Source organism: Thermobia domestica, chromosome 16 (genome assembly GCF_964235325.1).
Source record: "Thermobia domestica chromosome 16, izTheDome1.hap1.1, whole genome shotgun sequence".
NCBI classification, from domain to species: domain Eukaryota; kingdom Metazoa; phylum Arthropoda; class Insecta; order Zygentoma; family Lepismatidae; genus Thermobia; species Thermobia domestica.
Window position 1 is genome coordinate 175174184 of NC_137469.1, and position 25725 is coordinate 175199908.

Sequence of the window (25725 nt, forward strand, 5' to 3'; positions counted from 1 at the left end):
TTTATTATCCAAAGTCAAACACTATGAATAATAAATCGATAATGAATAGTTTATATAAAATTTAAGTAATCCTGTATAAATATTATTTTACCTTTTAATGCCTTTAATGTAGAAATGATTTAATCTATAAATAAAAAATACCTTGCATTGCAGCAAAATAATCATACTACATCTGCAAAACATGTGAAAGCGTTCGCCCAAGGTTAGATATTAATGACCAGGAAGACTGAAGATGTTTCATGTGGAAGTTTTACAAAAAAGAAAGAAAAAAAGTAACCAAATACTAAAATAAAATGCCATAATACTTTAATAGAAGCAGTGGTGTTGTTATTCTAATTTTTAATAACCCGTTCTGTGCATATATATATATATATATATATATATATATATATATTAGCATATATTACCCGCTTTGCTGGGTTGAAATGAAAATTAAAGTGCACAACGCCGTATCTCACGTGTTTAGTACCCGTGAAATATATGCTGTTTTCGTTTTTAATGGCAGCGATTTAAACAGCATTGGGAAAATCATTGATCATCTCGGCGACCCCGAAAACCATGGATTGGACACTAATATTGGTCATTTTCCATTATTTTATTATCTCCCCCTCTCCGAAGTTGCGGGGCTGAATTTAGTTGTAAACGGGATCGGAAGTGTCAGCGGTCATCTCAGCGACCCCGGAAACTATGGATTCGACACTAATATGTTTTTTTTTACCAGTTTTGTGTATTTCCCTTTCCCCCTCCCCCAAGATGCGGGGCTGAATTCGGATTTAAACAGAATCAGAAGTGTCACTGTTCATCTCGGCAACCTCAAGAACTATAGATTCAACACTAATATCGGTCATTTTCGACTATATATATATATATATATATATATATATATATATATATATATATATATATATATATATATATATACCCTTCCCCATGTTGCGGGCCATGGCATGAAGTGTCACCATTCATCTCAGTGACCGCAAAAAATGTGAATTCAGCACAAATATAGGTCATTTTCGACCATTTTTAAATATCTCTTCCTCCCCCTCCCTAAGTTGCGGAATTAGATTTGAATTTAAACGGGATCGAAAGTATCACTATTCATCTAAGCAACCCAGAAAATTATAAATTCGACACTGATAGTGGCCATTCTCGATCATTTATATTATATATATATATATATATATATATATATATATATATATATATATATATATATATATATATATATATATATATCTTTCTCCTCTGCCTCAAGTGGCAGGGTTGATTTTGGATTTAAACCGGATCGGAAATGTCACTGTTCATCAGAATGATCCCGAAAACTATGAATTACACACTAATAGTGGTCATTTTCGATCATTTTTAAATGTTTATCCCCTCCCCTACGTTGTACCCTCCCCGTCCTCAGCTATCAGGGCTGAACTTGGATTGAAACAGCATCAGAAGTGTCACTGTTTCTCTCATCGACCCCGAAAACTATGGATTCAACACTAATATCGGTCATTTTTGAGCATTTTTAATTTTCTCTGCTCCTCTCCCTCCCCTACGTTGCATCGTCAAAGTGAATAGTGTAAAGTAATCCCTGCCCCTAAACTCGTGTATGTTGAAAATTTGATTGAGATTGGTCGGATGGTTCAAGAGTGATGAAGTCACAAAGGCAGTCATTTTTTTTTTTTTTTAATACATGTATGTATCTTCCCCTCCCCTAGGTTGGCTCGTCAAAGTGAAACGATAAAAAGCATCCAAGGCCCGAACCCCATATATGTTGAAAAATTGATCGAGATTGTTTGCGGTTCAAAAGTTATTAGGTTATTAGTTTTTATTTATACGTCCCCCTCCCCTAGGATCTACCGTTAAAGGGAAATTACACAAAGTTTCCAGATCCGAACCTCATGTATCTTGAAATTTGATTGAGATCGGTCGTATAGTTCTAGAGTTTTGAAGTTACAAAAATAGTCACTTTCAGTTTTATGTAAATTGATTTTATATATCCCCCTCCTCCTCCTCCCTTACTTTGCTGTGTCAAATTTAAATCATAAAAGCGATCCCAGGCCTGAATCTCATCTATGTTGAAAATTTGATCAAGATTGGTCGAGTGGTTCAGGAGTTATTAAGTTTTATTTAGTTTTTATATCCACTCCCCCTCCCCTCAGTTCTACCATCAAAGTGGATAGTCTAAAACCAGCCCAGCCTCGAACCTCATCCATGTTACAAATTTGATCGAGATCGGTCGGGCGGTTCAGAAGATTTAGTCACAAACATAGTGATTTTCAATTTTATATATAGTTAAGATCGTATAGCGAGAGAGAGAGAGAATAGATGGATATAACTCTCTTAGGAAACAAATCGTACAAGGTAGAACAAAAGCAAATCTTTTACTGGAAACCACAAGTACCAAGTAGAGACCTACATAGCATCCCAATTCCAAGTGGTGTGACGAAATTAGGTAGCGCTGCGAAGAATTATCCAAGACAGATGGTTTTCAAAAAGTATTGGAAAGACCTTAAACCAGCAATGGATCGACAATTATTGATAATGGTATATATACATTTCAAATACAAATAACCCTCACAACTACAATCATGTGATCCCAGTTCTCATTCCTGATATCTCAGCATTTGAGATTAAGAAATAAACGTTTATACCTTGTTGCGAGAGATCATATGTTTAACCCTGTAGCTTTACGAGTTTCTTAAAATAAAGATGATGAAACTAAAATTTACTAGTTCTGGGTATAATTGGGTAAAATTTGCTGTTATATTTGGGTATAACAAACGGTTCTGCGAACTTGAAATATTTTAACAACCGGTTCTCGCGAACCGACTGAATACCACCACTGAATAGAAGTAATGAAACAATGACATAAACCCAAAGAATTATTTAAGGCTAACATATTATTTTAATTAAATGTTTGATTTAAAGCTTTACGTATCTTTCGACATCAAGATTACATGAGACATGAATCTTTAAGATCCGAATTAGCTACAAACTAGGATTCGAACTCTGTGTCTCAAGTGTCAGAATTAGGTAAACTAATCATGTAAACACGAGAGAGTTGAAGGATGTATGTCATGCCAATACCTAGGCTATACGAGACATGAATCTAAAACTTATTAAGCGATCCCAATGACAAGCTCCAGGCAGGATTGAAATAATGGTTTTCCGTGGAGGTAATATTTACGCTAACCAAATCACAGTACCTGTATTTTTATCAATGAAATTAACAAAGCATAAATCAGGAAAGAACATGTGACGTCATTACGACTAAAAAGAGTCAGGTTAATATACCTCACCAATATTAGCCTTACATGTAACTTAAGATATCTCTTTTCAATTTTAAATATTATTTAACATGAATCTATAAGGGCCATGTAATATCATCACATGAGAACCAGAGGAACGTAACTCCATTTTCGTAGGTTTACAGGCGAGCGAACAAAAATATTATTTTCTTAGAAAGATGTGTTTTTAATAAGATGGTAATTGAGCTACATTACAACAGATGATCGACAAGGAGAACAGATGGCGTTACGTTCCATTTATACCAAGTAGGGCTTTCAAAATTATATCCAAACATAAAGAAAACGAAAACAGCATTTTTGGAGTTACGTTCCTCTGGTTCTCATGCGACGATATGTTTCCAAATTATTTTAGGAAAATACCTGTATTGAAATACATAACCTTGGCTACTGACACCCCAAAATTGACAAAAATCATGTGTTCGTACAGAGAACCAATTCACAGACTAATAAAGCCATATGTATAAAAAAAGAAAACCTTCCATTGAAAGGGTTCTACCAAAATTTTAACGTAACGTGGATCTGTATAGACATCATAGAGAACAACTTAACTTTCTTTCATTGTACCCTTTCATAGCACTTTAGCATAAGAAATAACATATGATTCCAGGACATGACTCTTAGATCCTATCAGAAAAACCAAGAGATTGTTTATCGTAATTCTTTTAGCTATATGGAAATAAGGTGGCCCTACATCCAATAAATCATGATCCATGAACCAGGAGATATGGCTCCTGTCACATGCCACGCGACAGGGGGCAATGCTATTCCAATTTCCCACCAAACTATCACGTGATCTTCAACAACCTATAATAAACGTCACGTGACTTAAAAAAAGCAAACAGTAATAAGTTCGCCAAAGTAACAGAAGTACTATTGACCTTGAACAAGAAAGTGAAAAGTCAGAAATAAAGTAAATCGAGTCAAATAAAGAAAATAGCCAATGCAATAGTACAATAGCTTTTTATTGTTTTAGAATAGGTCATAGATAATACAAGGTTATTTTAAATTGATACTATACATTAAATGTAATATATACATGAAAATTTAAACATACACAGAAACATATATATACAAATATATAGTACCTTCCAGTATCTACGTAACGGTCAACATACATAATATTTACTATGCTACACCGAACAGATTATGTTACTTACAGTGTAATAGAGGTTATTGTCATCTGAGAAGAATATTGACATCTTTCTTCTGATATTGAATAAATGTGTCAACAACTGAACATATATATACACATATATATACAGGGTGCGGAAGAAGTTCGGTCCAATATCTTGCGAAATATGGAGATCAACAAAACAAACAAAAACACGTGTGAAATTGTTTTGAAAAAGCTATCCAATGACACGAAATGCAACTCCCTATCCCCAACCCTTTCGGGGGTACGGGCGGTAGCTTTAAAATTTTAAATGGGAACCCCTATTTCTTATTGTACATTTGGATTCTCCAGAAAAAGAGACAAGTGCCCAGACCCAGAGACCCAGAATTGAAAACAGTGCCTTCATGGATGGCGTTTGAATCGACACACACAAAAAGGGGGTACCAAAACATTATGAAAATGCGAGTTGCCAGTCCTGTACTCTGTGGCCATACGGTTAGCGTACTGGACTGCGGAGTCAGAGGTCGTGAGTTAGATCCCTGCTCAAAGCAACCTTTTATTCTTTTGTTAATTCCCCTCCCAAAATTCCATACTTTTAACTTCAATTAGTACTTTATTCAAGTTACATATAACACACATTTCGATAATCGTTTTGCAAACTACTTTTATGAAGAGTTCTTAGTAATAGGGTTATTAGGGTTGCAGTTCACAGGGTTATTTACAACAAAAGTAAACATTTTTTATAGCCATTTGTATTTTCTTGCAAGTTAATAAATTATAGACTAATATATTATTTTTATCGAATTTAAAATGTATGAATTCATTATTTGGATACAAAAAATACACATAAAAATTTTATTCTGCGCGGGAATCGAACTCACGACCTCCAATTAAACATTGTATTTATGAATTAATTGTAATTTTCAAACATAGATTACACAAGCTTATACATAGTGCTAATGTGCACAACGAAAAAAAAAAAAAAAAAAAAAAACTGAATTTGACTATAACAATAGATTTTGGTATGAAATATTATCAACGAAGAGCAAAGAATAAAATAATACTGATTATATATATTTGGAGCGTTCTGGGCAGTAAGAGTGAACTCAAAAGAAGTTATATACCGTCTTAAAGCTCATAAATTATATCTGACAGGTTAGAGTAGTAATACCAAACTGTTTTGTGGTAGTCAGTTCTCATGCCGATATGTATAGTTTGTGGAGGTCGTTCCTCTTTCCCTTAAGAAAGAAATGGACGATTATTTTGACCATTCAGAGTGCATTTTCACGAATAAAGCCTTTGTTGAATTAGCTCTTACTACTCGGAACGCCTGATATATTACATAACTTACTGAAACAGAAACTTATGATACTTTTCACACTTTATATACACTACAACACTTTATGTTCATTTTATATACACTACAACAAAACTACGCAACAAAATGGTAACTACACTATCACCAAATTCTGGTAAACTTCTTTACAAAACTGGAATTTCTTCATTTCTGTGAAACTGGAGATCAATATCACCTTATGTTAATATCACAGTGGCGTAATTAAACATTGAAGCGAGTTTCAGTTCCATCAGCTAGCATCAAGGTGACAGTTTTGTTGTTGATCCAAATTAGTCGTGCCAATCTCATGGGATTTAATCGAACGATGTCAGCAATCGGGGCAGTACTATAGGTTTTCACGCATCGTGTCTGAGAATTTCCCAATCCAAACATACCTGTAGAAGTCTGAAAAAAAAAAAAAATAGTAAATATTATTTGAAATTATTGCTGAAAAGTCGACTATGATTTTATCTTTCTTTTTTCACAGGCTAAGATGTTACAATTTTCAGTGATTTTCATTATGAATTCTATACGCTGGATGCAGCATGAATTTCGTGTTGCAACAGATAAACAGCGGATGTACCAAGGGGTATCGCAAAGTTCTTATTATAACCAGGAAGTTACTAAGATATGATGATGAAATTTTATCGGTGTTATGTTTCGCTAGGGGCCGCGGTGGCTCAGTGGCAGAGCGTTCACCTCTGGTGCTAGGGGTCCCGGGTTCGATCCCAGCCCCCGCCAAGTGAACTTTGTGGTGGACAAACACGTGTGCGTGGGTTTTCTCGGGGTTCTCCCGTTTTCTCCCACTTTCTTTATTCCACCATTTCATTCATCACTCATCTCCTTTAGCCTAACCGGCATAACGGTGGGACGTAAAACTCAAAGATTTTGTTATGTTTGGTTCTTATGCGCATGATGTTAGGGAAATTAGCTCCTAATGATTATTACTTTTTTACAGGGTGTGCCAGAAGTGACCAAAGTAAAGTTGTATAAGACCTGCAGTGTGATAAATTTCCTACATTTGAAGGCTAATAGTGCCAGGCAAATTCATGACGAAATGAATGTTCTGTATAGCGATGATTGTCCATCTTATGAGACCATTGTAAAGTGGAAAAGGAACTTCCAAACTGGTCATATGTAGCTCACAGACGAAACAAGATCTCCAACACTATCTCTGATGGGCGATGAGGCCACTGTGAAGAACGTGGAGTGTTTAATCCTCGAAGACAGACGTGTAACCATCCAAACGATTATCAATGAACCTGGTTTGTTATGGTAGTGTGTGGAGAATTATCCATGACGAACTTCATGGGCCTTATGCAGAGTCGTTTTGACGTATGATTAGCGTAATATTAAAGGCGTGACTACTGCAGGAAACATGTTAGTCGAACTCTTTAGCATGGCTCTAATCACGCGTCAGAACGACTCTGGATAAACCCCCATATGACTAAGGTATTTGCGCACTGGGTTTCTTGTTTGCTGACACCTTTTCAGAAGCATCAGCTCATTCATCTCAAGTTGCTGTCGACAAAGTAAGGGCGTGTGGTCTCCAGGTACTGCAGGATCAACCTTATTATCCGACCTTGCTCGCAGTGATTTTTCTTCTTTCCCTAAATGAAGAATCCGTTGCGTGGTCACCATTTTGAGAACACAGATGACGTCATTCATGAGGTGGATGAGTGGTTTAAAGCACAATGACGGTATTCGTAAAGTCAAAGAACGCTAGGAGAAAAATGTAAATCTGAGTGGTGACTACATAGAGAGGAATTGGTTAACAACTACAAATCACAACAATCCCTGTATCCTGATTGTTTTTTACTATGATAATTAAAACTTTGCGATACCCCTCGTACTGTAAAATTGGATGAATAGAGTCATTTTTCTAATGTTATGTACACACGCTGATTTGCTCATAAATCCAGATTTTTAAAATGTTTGTAATGTTTACCATTATACCAGCTTTGCCTACTGTACAGGATGGTCCAGAAGTGGGCGTATCCCCCCTTAGTTTCAAAAGTATAGTGTTAGTTGTAGTAGAATGTCTGTATACAGTTATCTTGAAGTCTTAAGAGTCTTAAGAGTCATAAACATCGGTATGATCATCCACGTGGTAACACAGCTGAATTCTGCGCCAAGTTCTCGCAGATACAAATAACTGTCACCAAGCAGAAAACAGCAGAAAACAAATGAACATGGATAGCAATGTTGCCAGACAATGCCAAGCAATGTTACCAAACAAATGTGGGTAAAACTTAAAACCGTCAGAAAACACCAATTAGGAGTACGCCTACTTTCGGACCACCCTGTATACTATAATTAAAAATAAACTACATTTTCACCAACTGACCACTTGGCTTCATTAGACACTAGATACATTTGTATGATGAAGTAAGTAGTTAGTTGGCAAAACAGTCACCAAATATTAGTTTTATACTAATAAATTGGTTTGTATTGCCCACCGATTAGTTTATTTTTAGTAAAAATCCCTGATATGAGAAAATACTTTGATTTAATAATGAAATATTCAGTTACGAAATACTTCGAAATAATAGTTGGAAAGTGAAAGTACTAGCTTTCTTACGTTAGTCAATAGACTTCCCTCCTTCACTAGAGCTTAGGTGCAATTCCAGTGATACAGAATACAAGTATTCACAGTTCTGGACATAATTTGGTACAATTCTCAATTGCAGATGTTTCACGAATTTCCTCTTTAATTCTTGTATACATTTTAATAGTTTACATTTTAATACATTACAATAACACAGCAACAAAATAAATAAATAAATAAATAAATAAAAATAAATAAATAAAATAAAAGTTCTGTATGCCGTACCCCAGAATATGGATTCGATGTATTTTGATACACAGAATCCAAATTTCAAAACCCCAGGAACATCGATTGTGTCAATTTTTTTGTTATGGGCGAAAATCTTGAGCGATTTTGGGTAGGGAAGATACACATCATACAGCTATGCAAAAAAACTAGTTCTGTTCAGCGGTTCCCAGGATATAGATTCGATGTATTTTGTTATACAGAATCAAAATTTCGAAATCCTAGGACGATTGTCCGTGTCAATTTTGTTTTATGAGCGAGAAACGTGTGTCCTCCCTGATATAAGTTTATACGTCTAACAACGACCAACGGGGCTTCAACATTTAAATATCCAAAAAATTACATCATGGAATTATGTACGTTTAAAGTCAATATCTTGAAAACTGTTAAAGCAATCGAAACAAAAGGTATACAATATAATAAGAGCAAAATGCCGTATCGAAAACAGTGAACAGTATTGCCATAGATGAAGCAGTGTTGCCAACTCAGCATAAAAGTACTTTGTTTGAAATAGCACCATATACAAATGTGTATAGATTTAAAATGCAGCGCAATCACTAAACATAACAGTGAAGTGTAGTGGTACAGTGTTTCACACTGTTGGAGCTACGTGTGCTGAAAATTTACAATGGAGAAGTCTGTGGGTAATAAAAAAATGGATCAGAAAAAGGTGAGGCATCTGCATTACACTTTCGTAGCCCCGGTGAATAAGCAAACAAACACGCGAAAACAAAATTATAGACGCGAGGAAATCCGTGTTTTCTAATTCTGTAAACTGCTTTTTGAGATGATCCACATTTGGTAAAGTACTTTCTTGGTTTATGTCTTTCGTGTAAAGCGACATATTCTTTTACTTCCTCTCCTATACATCATATGATTATGTTGCTGTACACTGTAATATTACCATATTCACATTGGAAATGTAATTATTTTATTACTACCCTATTTCGTTTCTAATCGGTCCTGATAGCCCTGTGGTCTAGAAGGCTAGGGATCGCAGGTTCTAATTCCGCCTAGGACATGGAGGTTTTTGTTATACTTTTCACCTTGCATTTCATTGTCATTTTTCATCTTTCATAGTGGTTCGGATCCCACTTTACACTGTAGGTCGCGTCCTATATAGCTTCGATGCTGACAGAACGTAAAAATGGCATAATTTAATTTCGTTTTTCAAATGCATCAATCTTTTGTGATACTGCTGAGGCTGACATTTTGCTATGTTATACTATCAGTGTTATTCTGTGTTTGAATTAAATTCATAATATGAGACCTAGATTCCTTTATTACCTTCTGTTACCACATATCAGACTTCTCCATTGCACATTTTCAGCACACGTAGTTCCAACAGTGTGCAACACTGGACCACTATACTTCACTGTTATGCTCATTAATAATAGTACATTTTAAATCTATACACATTTGTATATGGTGGTATTTCAACCAAAATACTTTTATGCTTAATTTTTCGGCACTGCTTTACTCATAACAACTTTGTTTATTGTTTTCGATACGGCATTTTGTTCTTAATATATTATACACCTTTTGTTTCGATTGCTTTAACGGTTTTCAAGAGATTTACTTAAAACGCAAACATTTCCATGATATAATTTTTTGGAGTTTTTTTTTTTTTTTTCTTTCTTTCTTGCCTTGCGTCTTAACTTTTCTAAATGCGAGGTGGGTTGTCTTGGAACAGATGAAACCGCATTCGATGAAATCTTTAGAAGATTTAATGAGGCTGCACCAGGCATACGTCCTCTGACAATTCAGAATGCTTGTCTTCTAGGCGCTGCTCTCACGTCGGAAGCACTCACGAACGTTTTATTGAATAAAATATCTACTATAGAATTGTTCTTATCTCGATTTCCATCAATTTCAGCCCATTCAGCCTTTTTCCTTTTACGAGCATCTTTATCAATCCCTTGCTTAACCTATTTTTTACGATGCTTTCCATCTTGGCATGAGAGTTCTTTGCTGGAAAAATATGATACTGTCCTGAAACTGATCCTGAACTGCTCCTTAAATGACGACTCTTGGACACAAGCATGTTTACCTGTTGGTTTGGGCAGTCTTGGTATTCGACGAGCTGTGGATATGGCGATTCCTACATTCTTAGCGTCATACCACGGATCTCTGCGTTTAATCGAAGCTCTCCTTCCACAGGGTTATTGTTTGGACCCAGATGGTTCAGTTCAAGAAGGCTCTAATAAGTGGGCAAACTTAGCAGATACAAGACTTCCGGAGATTAACAAAAAGTGTTATCAGTCATCTTGGTATACACCAATTGCATGTCAATTACATAATCATTTGTTACAATCTGTTGTTGTTCCGGAAGATAAAGCCAGGCTTCTTGCTACCTCGTCTCCCGAAGCGGGTGTATGGTTGATGGCGATATCTTCTCCGCCTTTAGGCCTTCATTTGTCAAATGAAAGCTTTCGAATTGCTGCAGCCTAACGTTTAGGCTTAGCAAGTTGTGAGCCTCATCGCTGTCCAGCTTGTGGGGGTGAGGTTAACCAACGTGGCCTGCATGGCCTTTCATGCGGGTCTAGGAAAATTCGGTGTAGGAAAATTCGGTGTAAGAAAATTCGGTGTAAGAAAACTCGGTGTAGGAAAATTCGGTGTACAGAAAATTCGGTGTACGGAAAATTCGGTGTGGGGAAATTTTGGTGTACGGTAGATTCGGTGTAATACATATTGAATATTACTACTTACAATAATTTACGACATTTCATATTGTGAAAACGAAAACCATATAATGTAACGAATAAAATGTTATTACCTATTTCAAGAAAAGCAAATTTATTTTTCTGCCTTGAGTCCAATACCTCTTGCATGTCTTTTGCGGGGTATTACTATAAACTACTTTTCATCACACAATGAAGCTGACACTTTTTGTCAGAAATAAAACAATTACAACTATAAGTTCAGAGAATAGTTATAGGAACAACTAAAAACACCTTTCCTATATAGTACATCATAGAACATATACAAGGTGATTCTTTTAAAACTCACGGATTTCATTTGGGGGTCTAGATTTTCTAACTGAAGTCCGATTTTCATGCGGTTTGTGGCAAATGATCAAGGAACGTTGGAAGATTTATGGAACTATGCTTACTGGTTTACATTCATTTGGGGTAATATAGGCCGCGCCTCTAGAAAAGCAGCAAATATTCGCCACTGTACCGAATTGGAATTAGGTGAGGTGCGGTATGGAGATTTGAGTTTCTTCGTTAGATGGTAACCTCGCGACGGTCAATAAGAAACAAGAAACTGGGCCTTCGTATTGGGAATTATGCTGTGCTACTGTACCAATATGATCAGGACGCAGTTACAATAATGTACTCTTTGGAGCAACGTGATTTTATCGTTAAAAAGATTTTAGAGGCCGGGATCTGTTGTTGCTACGCAAAGGGCAGCTACACGCAACTTTGCCCCACGTTCTGCCCCAAACAGGAACATAATATGGTCGCTAGTGAATAAATTGCAGGAAACAGGATCTCTTCTGAGTAAGGCAGGGAAGCATCGGACACCGCTGGCGGATGTTGTTGGACATAAAACTTAAAAATTTCATTTCATTTCACTAACACTTAATTTGTATTCTCACTGACACTTAATTTGTATTCTTCAATTTCGCTTCAAATATCCAATATCTCATTCGAACTGTAACGTACAATGGCGAATATTTGCTGTTTTTCTTGCGGCCTGCTCGATATTACCCCGGATGAATTTAAACGAGTAAACATAGTCCCATAAACCTCCCATTCTCCCTTGATAATTTGCAACAAACCGCATGAAAACCGGACTTTAGTTGGAAATTCTAGAGCCCAATGAATCCGGGAGTATCACTCTGCATATACATATGTAAGATGCAAAAATATATTGATCAAAAAAGTCTTAGTGGAAAGGGCAATATAAAGCAGGATGGTTTTATCATATAATATTTGTACAAATAGTTTAATTCTCCTCCAATCAGACACTTTAGTTTGTTTGCCTTAAGTTAAGGTAAACAAGTACTGCAACCTTATTGACTCCTTATTGACTTCTTCTCCAATCAGGCGTAGATACTTTAGTTGAGGCATTTATTTTTACACCTTTGAGTAACATAAATAAACTATGTCGTTTTTGAAGAAGTTAAATTTAAATATTTATTTATAAAATATACATAAAATCGTCAGAACATTTTTGAAAAATCTACAATTTTCAACTTTACCCGTCTAGTAACCTACTTTTTTTTTTTTTAATATAAAATTCTAGGAGACATCCTCCAAAACAGCATAAAAACTTAAGTTTTAAATGAAATGTCGATTGGTATCGATGATCTCTTCGCTAAATCACAGAAACGGACATCAATAAACAAATTTCTCGTCATGTAAGGGCCATGAAATGCTAAAATCCGTCGAAATCTAGAATTCAAATTATTTCACGATCACAATTTTTCAAAATTTGGTATAGCAGACAGTAAAAGTACGTTCTACACAAAGTTTGAACTTAAAACTAATACGCTCATTTATGCTCAAAGTTAAGTTTTTAATAAATACTACTGTCTACTACAACGAATCTTTCTTTACACCGAACATTCCCCACACCGAGTTTTCCGTACACCGAATTTTCTGTACACCGAATTTTCCTACACCGAGTTTTCTTACACCGAATTTTCCTACACCGAAATTTCCTACACCGAATTTTCCTGCTCCCCCTTTCATGCATGAAGAGCGCTGGTAGATTCGCCCGACATTCCTCTGTAAATGATATAATACTACGAGCCCTCAACACAGCTGAATTTCCTTCAATACGAGAACCTTCTGGTTGCTGTCGTTCGGATGGAAAGCGACCGGATGGGATGACACTGGCTCCATGGATGAGAGGTAAATGTTTATTGTGGGACTTCACATGCGCTGATACATACGCTCATTCAAGTCTCCCTCTGTCAGTAATGAACGCTGGAGCTGTTGCTAATCGCAGAGAAGCTGAAAAGCAAAGAAAATACAACCACCTTCTCGAAAAGTTTGTTTTCACTCCAATCGCTATTGAAATTAGTGGTGCTTGGGGTGCAAGAAGTCTTGAATTCATTAGGGAGGTAGGAAGACGCATTTCTTGTGTTTCCGGCGAAGTTCGCTCCACATCTTATCTAATACAGCGCATATCCGTTTCTATCCAATGTGGTAACGTCTCGTCAGTCCTTGGCACTTTACCACCTGGCAAGGAACTGGATGAGGTGTTTATACTCTGAGAAGAATTGTTTTATATATAACAGTTTCTGGACAATAGTTTTTCTTTTGACGTTATAATTACATAATTATTTCTGATTTATTATTTCTTGTTTCCGACCATGAATCGACATTAATATGTTCTTTAACTTTCAAATGCTATTAATATTAATTATTGTTTATTTTAATCAATAATAATCCAAGTGTTACACTTATCTTTAATTTAGCAAAGCAATATTTCGTTGTAATTCGTTGTAAGTATAAACTTTTAAATTTATATTTTTTTTAAAAATATTAATTTAATTGTTAATTTTCTTTAACGAATTAATTACAAGCCTAATAAGATCTAACAATTTTTTCGATATTCAAATGTTGAAGCTCCGTAGGTCCTATCCTTTTGGTCCTTAGCGCCTTAAATTTTGTTCTTTATCATTTCTTATGATGCTCTATCAGGTGTGCTAAGTGGCAATCAGATTTGAATGACAACTTGTGGGACTTTTCCATGTCAGTGTTGTTTATTACTCATCAGATAATGCTTGATCAAGTATCTTACTTCATTACTCTGGCAATACTCTCCTTCAAATCTTTTTCCTTATCTTCTATGTTTGATTGACGAAGGTGTCTAAACGTATTTAATTGAGGGTTTGCAACGCTTATAATGAACATTAATCTATTCATTTAGTAAAAATATGTACGAAGTTCATTGATTGACTGTGGTTTAATAAAGATGTCGTCATCTAATGAATAAAATTGTTCACTGAAATCTTACCTGCCAAAATGAAAGCCTATTTTCTCCGCAGGCATAAGATGCAAGGAACTTCCCATCCGGGGAAAAAGTGCAAGCTGTGATGGGTGTCCCGTGTGCTGGTATCATCTAATTAGGAAAATAACAAGAATAATATAAGGAAATGTTTACTTTATACTCGATGCTTACGCTAAATACCTGTTATCGTTAAGTACTATATACGATCAAACCATAAGTAGCTTTATAATTTATGCCTCCGTCACAAAAATTACTGATAAATGCTAACGTGTTGATTAAGATGGACCGATCATAATACCCTATTTTCATTGCTTAGTTACACTAGAGTAGATAAATTCATTGTGGGCATTTAGAGCTTTAGGGCAAAGTGGTTCCTATTTGTGTGGTTCGGGCAATTGGGACTGTGGTATTATCAACTATGAAACATTTGGAACATTTTCACACTAAATATATCATGCAAAACCGATCTTGAAATCATTACTGCACAGAGGATAAAAATAGTAACCTCTTTACCAGAATGCATACTTGTACTAGAGAAATGACATACGCTAGACTCATTTTGAAAACATCTAAGTCGATAATTTTCATGGAATTAAACGTAATATTACGTGTGATTTTCTCTTTATTCAAACACTCGCTCTCTATAATCGTAAAACACTTCATGGAAACAATAACTTACACTCTCACTCACTCACTCACTCACACACACACACACACATTTATTATATATATATATATATATCCAGTATGGCGCTAAATTCGTTGTACAAAAGCAGAGGAGTGATTCCTGGGAGTAAAACAAACAACAAAGTTCCAATAAACATAGGGCGTAAACCCCATCGTTTACGTATTATAGGCTGCCGAAAACATGAAAAAATGAATTCTAAAGGTCCATAGCTCCAAAACTATAGGACCTACCTTGGTCGGATCAAGACTTCACTTAGGAACTAGTATGTGTCCTATCCAAAAATGCGTGTTTCAGAATCCTGAAGTGCTTCCACAACAATTTTTATAGAGGGAGTTTGACTACGGGCCTATGATATAAAGTACTCCCCAACTACCTCCATAAAAATTGTTGCGTGAGTACCTTAGGATTCTAAAACATGTATTTTTGGATAGAGCACATACTAGTTCCTAAGTGAAGTCTTGACCCGACTACAGTAGGTCCCATAGTTTTGGAGCTGTGGACCTTTAGAATTCATTTTTTCATGTTTTCGGCCGCCTATAAACACGTAAACGATGGGGTTTACGCCCTATGTTTATTGGAACTTCTTTGTTTGTTTTATTATCAGGAATCACTCCTCTGCTTTAGTACAACGAATTTAGCGCCATATATATATATATATATATATATATATATATATATAGCGTGTTTCAAAACAACACCGACAACGTTTGGGAGATGAATCCTGACACCAAAATAAGACGAAAAGTATAGACCACCCTGGATGCACAAATGCTTCTTTCGGGGCTGCCGAAAACATGAAAAAATGAAATTTAAAGATTCATAGCTCGAAAACTATGGGACTTACCGTAGTCGGGTCAAGACTTCACTTAGGAGCTAATATGTGCACTATCCAAAAATACAAGTTACAAAACCCTAAGGTGCTTACCAACTACCTCTATAAAAATTGTTGCGAAAATACAGCAGGATTCTGAAACTTGGATATTTGAATAGGACATATACTAGTTCCTACGTGAAGTCTTCACCTGACTACGGTAGGTCCCATACTTTTGGAGCTACGGACCTTTAAAGTTCTTTTTTCATGTTTTTGGCAGCCTATAATTCTGAAATGACACATTTCTGCACCCAGGTTGGTCTATATCTTGGTGTCAGGAATCACCTTCCAAACGTTGTCGGTGTTGTTTCGAAACACCCTATATATATATAGGGTGTAACGAGATGCAATGCAAATACTGCAGTAGGTGATTGTACGTGACTAGTACATGAAAAAAGGTCATATGAGCATACATCGCGAAACGTCTAGTTTTCGAGTAAACTGGGGAAAAAGAGGAACAACGAAAAACACCACGCACGTATTCCCCGATTTATTACTAGTAGTATCATTAATGCATACGAAAGTGTACAAATGCAGTGTGAAGGCCTCTGCCAGGTGAGCCTAGATTCTGTGCTCCGCACCGAGTAGCGAGACCCTGATTCCAGATCCATGTCCTGTGCGTCAGTTCTATGAGTGAGTTCAGTAAGTGCGGAACGAGTCAGTGTCGTGTATCACAGTTATAGTTCGGGGCGCTGAATGGGCCAACACACCCACCGTGTTCACAAATGCAGAATACGCAGACATAATATTCGTCTATGGGTTCTGCAATGGCAATATTCATCTGGCAGTAAAAGAGTACCGTCGTTGATTTCCAAACCGTCAGACACCAAACATCCGTGTGTTCGCCAACGTGTACCAGTCCATCAGGGATCGTGGCACAGTACCTACTGTTAGACATACTGAGAGGGATAGACGGCTGCCTCGCGTTGCACGTCAGCGTATACTGCAATCCGTGGAACGCAGCCCCCCACAACGATTACAAGGCGCATAGCATGTCGGCTCGAGGTTGGGTCTGATATAGCAATGTGGAGAACATTAGCGGAGAAAGACCTGCATCCGTACTACTTCCAGCGTGTACAAAGCCTTCATGATGATGACGAAGAGAAACATGTGGCCTTTTGTACATGGCTAATGCGACATGAGCACTTAATCCCGTATATAATGTTCACCGACGAGGCTACTTTTACGAGAGATGACATAAGTAATAGCCACAATTGGCATTATTGGTGTGATACCAATCCGCATGCCACTATCCCCACAAATGTACAACACTGGTTCTCAATTAACGTGTGTCTCGTACAATCTCGTACCACAGTATTTGCATTACCTCCCGCTACAATCTATATATATATATATATATATTCCAACCATAGTATATTTTGGAATGATTTCTGCAGATTAGGAAAAATATAAACACTTAAACGTAGATAAATTTCACTTTCACTTAATGACTATATAATTAGTGCATCACTATTATTTAACACACAAGAGATGAGTGGAAAACCTGATAAAGCAACTCCAACGGCGTACAGTATTTTGGCACACAAAATGATGATTTGTCTTAAGACATTTCTATTGGCAAGTTGCCACGTTGGCACCCCAGTCTCTCCCGACATGGTCACACGAAAATCATTGTAGACTCCAGGCCCATTCTTGGTCCAAGTTGACATTTGGCACACTTATGCCAGACATATGGGGCTACCTTGATGCCCAATTTCAAGGAAATCAAATGGGCACTTTCTGAGATATCACTGATTCAAACTTTTCCAGGGATTTCCAGGAAAACGATATTTGATTTTCAAATGTTCTTGACATACCTTGTAGCCGTAAATATTTTACAGGTGTGTTATGTTTCAGTACCACAAAACATGTACAAATTTTGAGGAAAATCCAAAATATATGAGCCACGTTTCAGTTTCAAATTTGGTGATCTCATATGGAAGGCCCTATCGTCTATTAAGTTCACTGTGTCCTAGTGTTCTACTGCTCTTCGTACAGTAGAGTTTGCCCTAACATATCAATATGTCCAGTGATGTATTCGCCGCCTGACTATTGCTACCACAGACAACTATTGTGTTTCCAACTCTATGTGATATATCTATCTATCGAACACTCGATGTATATATATAGATCGGGTCTTCTAAAAATGGCGCCCACGAACTACAGAGTACTATTCTACAAGTCAAAATAAAGTAATATATATATATATATATATATATATATATATATATATATATACATTTGTATACCTTTTGAGTCATCGTCTGGAAACTCGAATTGCGCAGAAAAAGAACCATAAACAAACAAGATCTACCAATCCATCAAACAGTTGCATCCATTCTTTCCAGATGACAGTAAAAGTCGATAGACGTCGACACTAGAATCGCTTATTAATGTAGCAATCGATGCAACTGTTTGATGGATTTGTAAAGCAATACTAATGGTTCCAAGATAATCTGCGACGTTGCCAAATAGTAAAAATTTAATTTCCCATAGCGGCTGAAGGGGGCCTCGGAGGGTATTCCATCATATAACATTTTTTCGTTTTATTTTGACCTGTAGAATAGTGCTTTGTGGTCCTATATACACACACCCACATCTCTGATCCGTACAGCGCCACGCCCCATACCAGTGTCTTAATACATTGTTTTCGAACGTCCAATGACACATTTCTTGATGTTAGCAGTCCTCTTTTCCTATTGAATGCTTGTTTAGCCTGTGTTATTCTGGAACTTACGTCTTTTTCACTTCTTCCGTCCGAGGATATTAGACTTCCTAAATAGGGGAACGTCTTAATGTTTTCGACTTTCTCTCCCTCTAGCTATACGTTTGCCCCTTCCTGTCCTGCACTTGTGCGCTTTATCACTTTTGTTTTCTTCTTATTTATCTTCATTTTGCATGTTTTATCCAGTTGGTCGTCCAAGTTTGAAAGTGCTTCTTGCAAGTCCTTTTTGCTCTCCGCTATCAGTGTTATGTCATCAGGAAAACTTATTGTGCTGAAAACCTGGTCATTTACTTTTACACCCTTCTCGTTTTTATCAAAGAATTTTTTCATAGCCTCTAAATTCTACTCGTGGGTTCCCTTGGCAAATGATCACTAGGTTCACGCGTTAAGACAGCCCTGCATAGGATCAGGCCACCAGCCCTGACAATCTATTACTGGGGTAAACAACTCTTGCAAGTATTTAACACAATTTCAAGAATGCACTATGCAATTTGCAATTCTAAATTTTATTCGAGAGACAAAAATGCACTGATAAAAATTATATTGTCACTAAGTAACACAATTTTAATTTTTTTTAAAAAAATTACACGTCACAATTTTAATTTTTACGTGACTTAAAAAAGCAGTCTAAAAAATTACAGTAATTGTAGGTATGAACGATGAATTTTCCATTATCTAAGGAGCTTCTTCCTCAATCTTCGCAACTTTCTAACAAGAATTTCTCTTTATTGATACTTGATTATGGTGACAACATTACTATTGGAAGAATATTACTTGGGAATAAAGGAACAAAATATTCTGAAATCAACTTGGGCTTCTACCTAGTCCTTCATTTCATAGTATCCCATTCTTATCCAAATTTCCTTTTTCTGTATTTAGTTTTGATGTAAAAAGCTTCAAAAACACTTCTCTCAGTGAATTACAAAGGTCTGTGCAAAATACCTGATTTTGAGATTGTTGGATTTCGACAAGTGTAAGTCCTCATGTAGTAACATTCTCATTCTTAGCGTCTATTATGTGTTTCTTTACCCTGGAACCAACGTTTCCTTTCGGCGTTTACATATTTGAGTCATTCCGCTCACGGGCGTAATAAATGTGAGCCGTAAAACTGAACGATTTTATTTCATTTTCTTCATCAAATAAATTTTGTACTCTTGATAAGGATGATTTGCATTCAATTAAGTAAGTGTGCGTAAGACGGTTTGCTGGACAAAGGACTTAGCCTTTATTGTGTCACATTTTGCAATCTTCCCAAGGTTGGAAAGAAAGAACATACTTTATCTAGTTCTCTGAAAATTTTCAGTGATGCTGTCAATTATATAAGTGTTGTATCTGGTGACAGAATATTGCTAGTGTTATGAAAATAGGGAGACCGTACGCCCCATTTTGACCGGGACAGTCTCGCTTTAGGTGCGTGTCCCGGCTGTCCCGTTAGTAGATAGAAAAATGTAGTATTTGTCCCATTTTATGCAAGTGAAATAAATAAATAACAAACCCAGTATCTTGTAAAGGTATTAATAATTAATCATAACAAAGCAGCAAGAACTGAACTGAAATTTCCTACATTAAAATGATCTATAGTTGGCAGTACTGCTCGAAAGGCAGCAGAGGTTTTAGCAGCTGCTTGTTTGTTGAACAAATTTCAACGTGTCTTTTCTTTTTCATAAGTATCAAATAACTTGATCCCGCCCTGTAACGAAGAGAGAGAGAGAAAGAGGAGGGAAAAATTTGATATCAGGGCGCTGATAAAGAACAAAGATAGGCCTAAAAGTCCCATAGGTTCTTCTGAGAAATACTTCTGGCATGCTCCAGTTCAAGAGTCAACTTCTCACCCAATGTAATGTCAAGATATTCGAGCTAGGGCAAAGGAGTAAATGGAGGCAGCATCATGTCCTACGGATATTAATGATTTATGGTGAATATGATTGTCACAAAGCCTAATGTAGAAGTGGTTAGAAAAACTTCAAAATGGTGTCACATGCCTACTAGAGTCATAAATCCTGACACGTCTCGAGTTATTAATAACTTAATGAAAGATAATTTCAGTGTTAATGGTGAGAGAGAGCTGCAGAAATTAAGGCGATCGTCGTATAAACGTATAGTACCGTTTATAATGAGGTGGGATATTGGAAATTATGTCAGGGGTGTGTCTTGCTTTCTTATCGATATGAATATACACACGACAGCGGATTTATCGCTGTCGCAAATACATGGATCTGCAGAGGAATTACAGTAGACTCTCGAGTAACCAGCCTAATGTGGCGGAAGGGCAGGACGGATAACAAAAAAAGCCGGGTAGGCCGGAGTTCTATGAACTCATTTTTTTGCCCCACCAATACCAGAAGGCAAAGTTTTCACACCAAAACTCACTATTATAATACAGCGGCAATCATACTATATTGAGGTCCGTTACACACTGACGAAACAATGAACAAAGAGCAGAACGCTGCTTTTTTCCTGTCACAACTTGTATTTTGCACACGACACGTAGAAGGATCGTAGCAGATGCCCGCTTCCAATGCCTTGGCAATGTTGCCAATGCAACGCCTTGCCTTCCTCATTTAATTACGATAAAAGAAAACTAGGCCGAATACTCGGGAGTCTACTGTATGTTGTTTCATGAGCTTATCTTCATTTTCTTTTCCTGAATATTTTGCAGAAATGATGAGAACATTTTTTGTATCTGTACACGTTAAATAAATTTATATATTCATTGTACCTGCATATTATCATTATTACTACTATTATTATTGTTATTTAGTAAGGAAAGTGTTATAGTGACCAGTAACAACAAGCTCAGCAAATCAGAAAGGAGTAGACAAGCAATTAGATGAAATTTAATACCAACTGAATTTGTTTTTTTTTTTTTTTTTTTTTTAATTATTGAAAAACTAGTACTAATGCAACTAATACTACTGTTAGAAAAAATAAATAATAACCTGACACTTGGACGATCGAAGTTCATACAGTGCAAGGTGTCCATTCTTCGCTCCAACTGCTATCCTCCGTGTGTTGGGACAATGAGTAACTTGATTGAAGCGACAGACAGCAGGAAATACTTCCTTCAAAGGACGCAACTTCAGATGTCCCGGATCCAAACAATGTAAGATTATGTCCATCACCTACAGAAAATACAAAAACTCTCAATACACCTTTTACCTGATTTACGTTAGTTTTACATATCACTTTAGCATCACTGAACACATTTTAAAATACATATATTACTTATTTCTCATTCCATGGTTCATCATTGTGTTGTATGCTAATGAAGATTATGGATCCTATTTTCTAGTAAACTAGTATTCAATGTGAAATAAGCTTCAATATAGTTTACAAATTCACCATCTCATACAATTCACAAATAAAGGAGTGAGTTATAGTTTACCTCCTTCAAAATATTATTTTTAGGCAATTTTAAGGACCATTCAAATGTAGCCATAGTAATATCTTTCATAGGCCTAATATTGAAATTATCATAAGCTGTAATACAGTTCGGGAATTTTTTATGCACGCATGGAGATAAGATGAATCATTCAAATTCTAAATCTTACAGAACAATTACTAATTTTTATTTCTTCTGACATTCTCAAATTTAAAGGTCGAACAATGTGCTTATGACAAAACTTGCGAAGGAGTGCACCAACGTACCACTGTCTTATGCAAACGAATGGTTGCCCGTACTCTTACATATGATTATATGATGTAATACGTCCTTATCTTATAGCAGTGGTTCTCAACCTCATTCCTATCACGACCTCCACTTTATCACATTATCTTGTCAGCCACCCCTTTATAATTTCTGGTTTGTAATAAGCTTGTGTGGGATTTTTAATTACCCATTATGGAGATCTCACGATATCCATCTATTTCTATAATAGTAGAATCCATTTCTTGCATATAATGAATACAGTAACTTCTCTAAAAGCAAATGGATTAAAACCAAATTTGGTCAGTTCATTCATATTACAAATATTGAATATGATCCGTTATGATGTTTCAAAATGGAGGTTTTTTGAAAATTTTAAAACTTCATGACTCCCTTAATTTTGGGTCATATGATAAAAAAGATATTGATTTCTAATTTTGGTTAAAAAAAAAACTTTGACAGTTGTTAAAAAAAGTTATTGAGTATTTTGAATGACTTGATAACATGCGTCACGACGACTGAACCGGATATTGCCGCACTAGTGAAATCACACCATGCTCAGGTATCTCATTAGCTTTCAATTTTAAGTGTATTTCAATTAAACAGGGTTTGTCTGATTTGTGTTTTTCTGGTATTTCAATATTCAGTTCTTATTAGTTTCATATCGTACCTCTTTCATTTAAATTGATTTTTAAACAACTCTGCACCTGTTCAAAATGTTTAATAGACCTTTTTTGTTTTTCTTAACAATATATATAAAAATAAAAATACCTATCAGAACAAAATATTTAAAAATATTTTCCGGTATTAGATACTAATTATATTTATCTCTTCCGCTTATCTTCGTGACTCCAGGTTGAGAAACCCTGTCTTAGAGAATACATTTGAGGGGGCGCAGTGGCTCAGTGGTAGAGCGTTCACCTCCGGTGCTTGGGGTCCCTGGTTTGATCCCAGCTCGCGCCGTGTGGACTTTGTGGTGGACAAATACCGTGCTCGTGGGTTTTCTCGGGGTTCTCCCGTTTCCTCCCACTTTCTTCATTCCACCATTTCATTCATTTCTCATAATCACCGTCTCCTTTAGCCTAACCGGCATAACCGTGGGACGTAAAACTCAAAGGATACATTTGAAAAATAAAGTCACGTGCTGAAACGTATTGTTACTTAGAAACTTACCTTGTACTAAATCCGATATTTATTGCTTACAATTTTACTCAGTATTTTGGCATGCTCTGTGGCCATGAGCTCGAGTGGTCTTTTATTTTCACTGTCTTGAAAAAATAAGTAGCATAGATCCAAATATTCTGAAAAATACTTACTTTTGTCAGTTCTACACCTTGAGATTTATTATATCCGATCTCTGAATTAGAAATTAACATTCTTACCCGGTGACTCTTTTATATATATTAAATTTGGTGTTACTTCTCACTAATTAAAACTAAAAGAAAATATAGTTTTATGGTGATGGTTATTCCTTGCTCAAATGAACACTTCTTTAAGTTATTGGGAAAAGCTTTTCACTACTCATTTGAATTATTTTTTTTTTACTGTCTTTAGTCACTTTTATTGTTTCAATTTTCCCCTAAATTGTGGCTATTCCTTTGATAATTGTCTAATAATTAATTTGGCTTTTTGTTTCTAATTCTAGAAGAGCTGCTGCAAAAGTCATGGCAACTATGTTTATTTATCTTTACGAAAATGGGAACGAAGCAAGAAATTTTGAAATATACAGGGTGTTAAAAGAAATCTGTCACAATATTTTGGGGATAGATTTCTCATATCAAAATAAGAAAAAAAGTTCATGTGGATCTGTGGTCGAAAGTGAACAGTTTCGTAGTTATGGAGTGCCGAAAATGTTAAAAAAGGAAATTTAAAGGTCCATAGTCCCACTACTATAGGACCGATCGTAGTCGGGTCAAGACATTACTGAGGAACTAGTATGTGAACTATCCCAATATCCATCTTTCAGAATTTCCAGTACTTGCACAATCACTTTTTAGAGAGGCTGTTTGGGAGTACTTGATCACTCTCCACCTACCTGTCAAAAAATTGGTGGGGCCGCGGTGACTCAGTAGACTCTGGTGCATGGGGTCCTTGGTTCGATCCGAGCTCGCGCCAAGTGAGTTTTGTGGTGGACAAAAACCGTGTGCTTTGGTTTTCTCGGGGTTCTTCCGTTTCCTCCCACTTTTTTCATTCCACCATTTTCATTCATTTCTCATCATCACCGTCTCCTTTTGCCTAGCCGGCATAACCGTGGGACGTGAAATTTAAAGATTTCTAAAAATTGGTGTGCAAGTACTGGAGCATTTTTAAACATAGTTCACATACCATTTCCTCAGTGATGTATTGATCCGACTGCAGTAAGTCCCACAGTAGTGGAGCTATGAACTCTTAAAAGTTCACCTGTTTCATGTTTTTAGCACCCTATAACTCCGAAACTATCTACCCTTAAGGCTGCAGACTACTAAATATTTTTGAAAAACTACTATTTTTTTCTTTTGCCCGTTTTTCGTAAGTGGAAAGAGGTAATAAAATGTAACTTACCACAATAATGGAAAATATTACTCTACACCCGAAAATACGAATCGGAAGAATTTTCAGTGTTGCCATCCATAGAAATTACACTGTGACCAGAATTTGAATTACTCAAAAATCTAGGTAATGGCAGCGACTAGAAAAATCAACTCAACGGTAATTGATGACTTATCATGCTGTCTATGTTCCTTGTTTACTACTTTTTAAATAATAGTTCTTTTTATTTTATAAACCTTACATAAATTATTACAAAATAAATAAGTTATTACAAAATAAATAGAAGCATTATTTAAAAAGTAGTAAACAAGAAACATAGACAGTATGATAAGTGATCAATTACCGTTGAGTTCATTTTTCTAGTCGCTGCCTTTACTTAGAATTTTGAGTATTCAAATTCTGGTCACAGTGTAATTTCTATGGATGGCAACACTGAAAATTCTTCCAATACGTATTTTTGGGTGTAGAATAACATTATCTATTATTGTGGTAAGTTACAGTTTATTACCTCTTTCCACTTACGAAAAACGGGCAAAAGAAAAATTATTAGTTTTCAAAAATATTTAGTAGTCTGCCCCCTTAACTCCGAAACTATCTACTTTTGATCTCAGGCCCATATGAACTTTTTTTTCTTATTTTGATGGGAAAAATCTGTTCACAAAATATTGTGACACATTGATGTAATACCCTGTAAATGGAAGGTTAGTACATACA

At 36.1% G+C, this 25725-nt stretch overlaps 1 protein-coding gene across 6 annotated transcripts in view; it reads right to left on the reverse strand.

Annotated features, from left to right (window-relative positions):
• Positions 1-4245: 4245 nt before the first annotated feature.
• Rbcn-3B (WD repeat-containing protein Rbcn-3B) overlaps positions 4246-25725 on the reverse strand; it is a 334889-nt gene continuing 313409 nt past the window's right edge. For all 6 annotated transcript variants that reach the window (XM_081743283.1, XM_081743279.1, XM_081743282.1 and 3 more), the window contains 3 exons: positions 21776-21958; positions 14559-14663; positions 4246-6157 (listed from right to left, as the gene is read on the reverse strand). In XM_081743283.1, the coding sequence (XP_081599409.1) occupies positions 5975-6157; positions 14559-14663; positions 21776-21958 (471 nt within the window). In that variant the 3' untranslated portion in view covers positions 4246-5974. The remainder of the gene's footprint in view (positions 6158-14558; positions 14664-21775; positions 21959-25725) is intronic.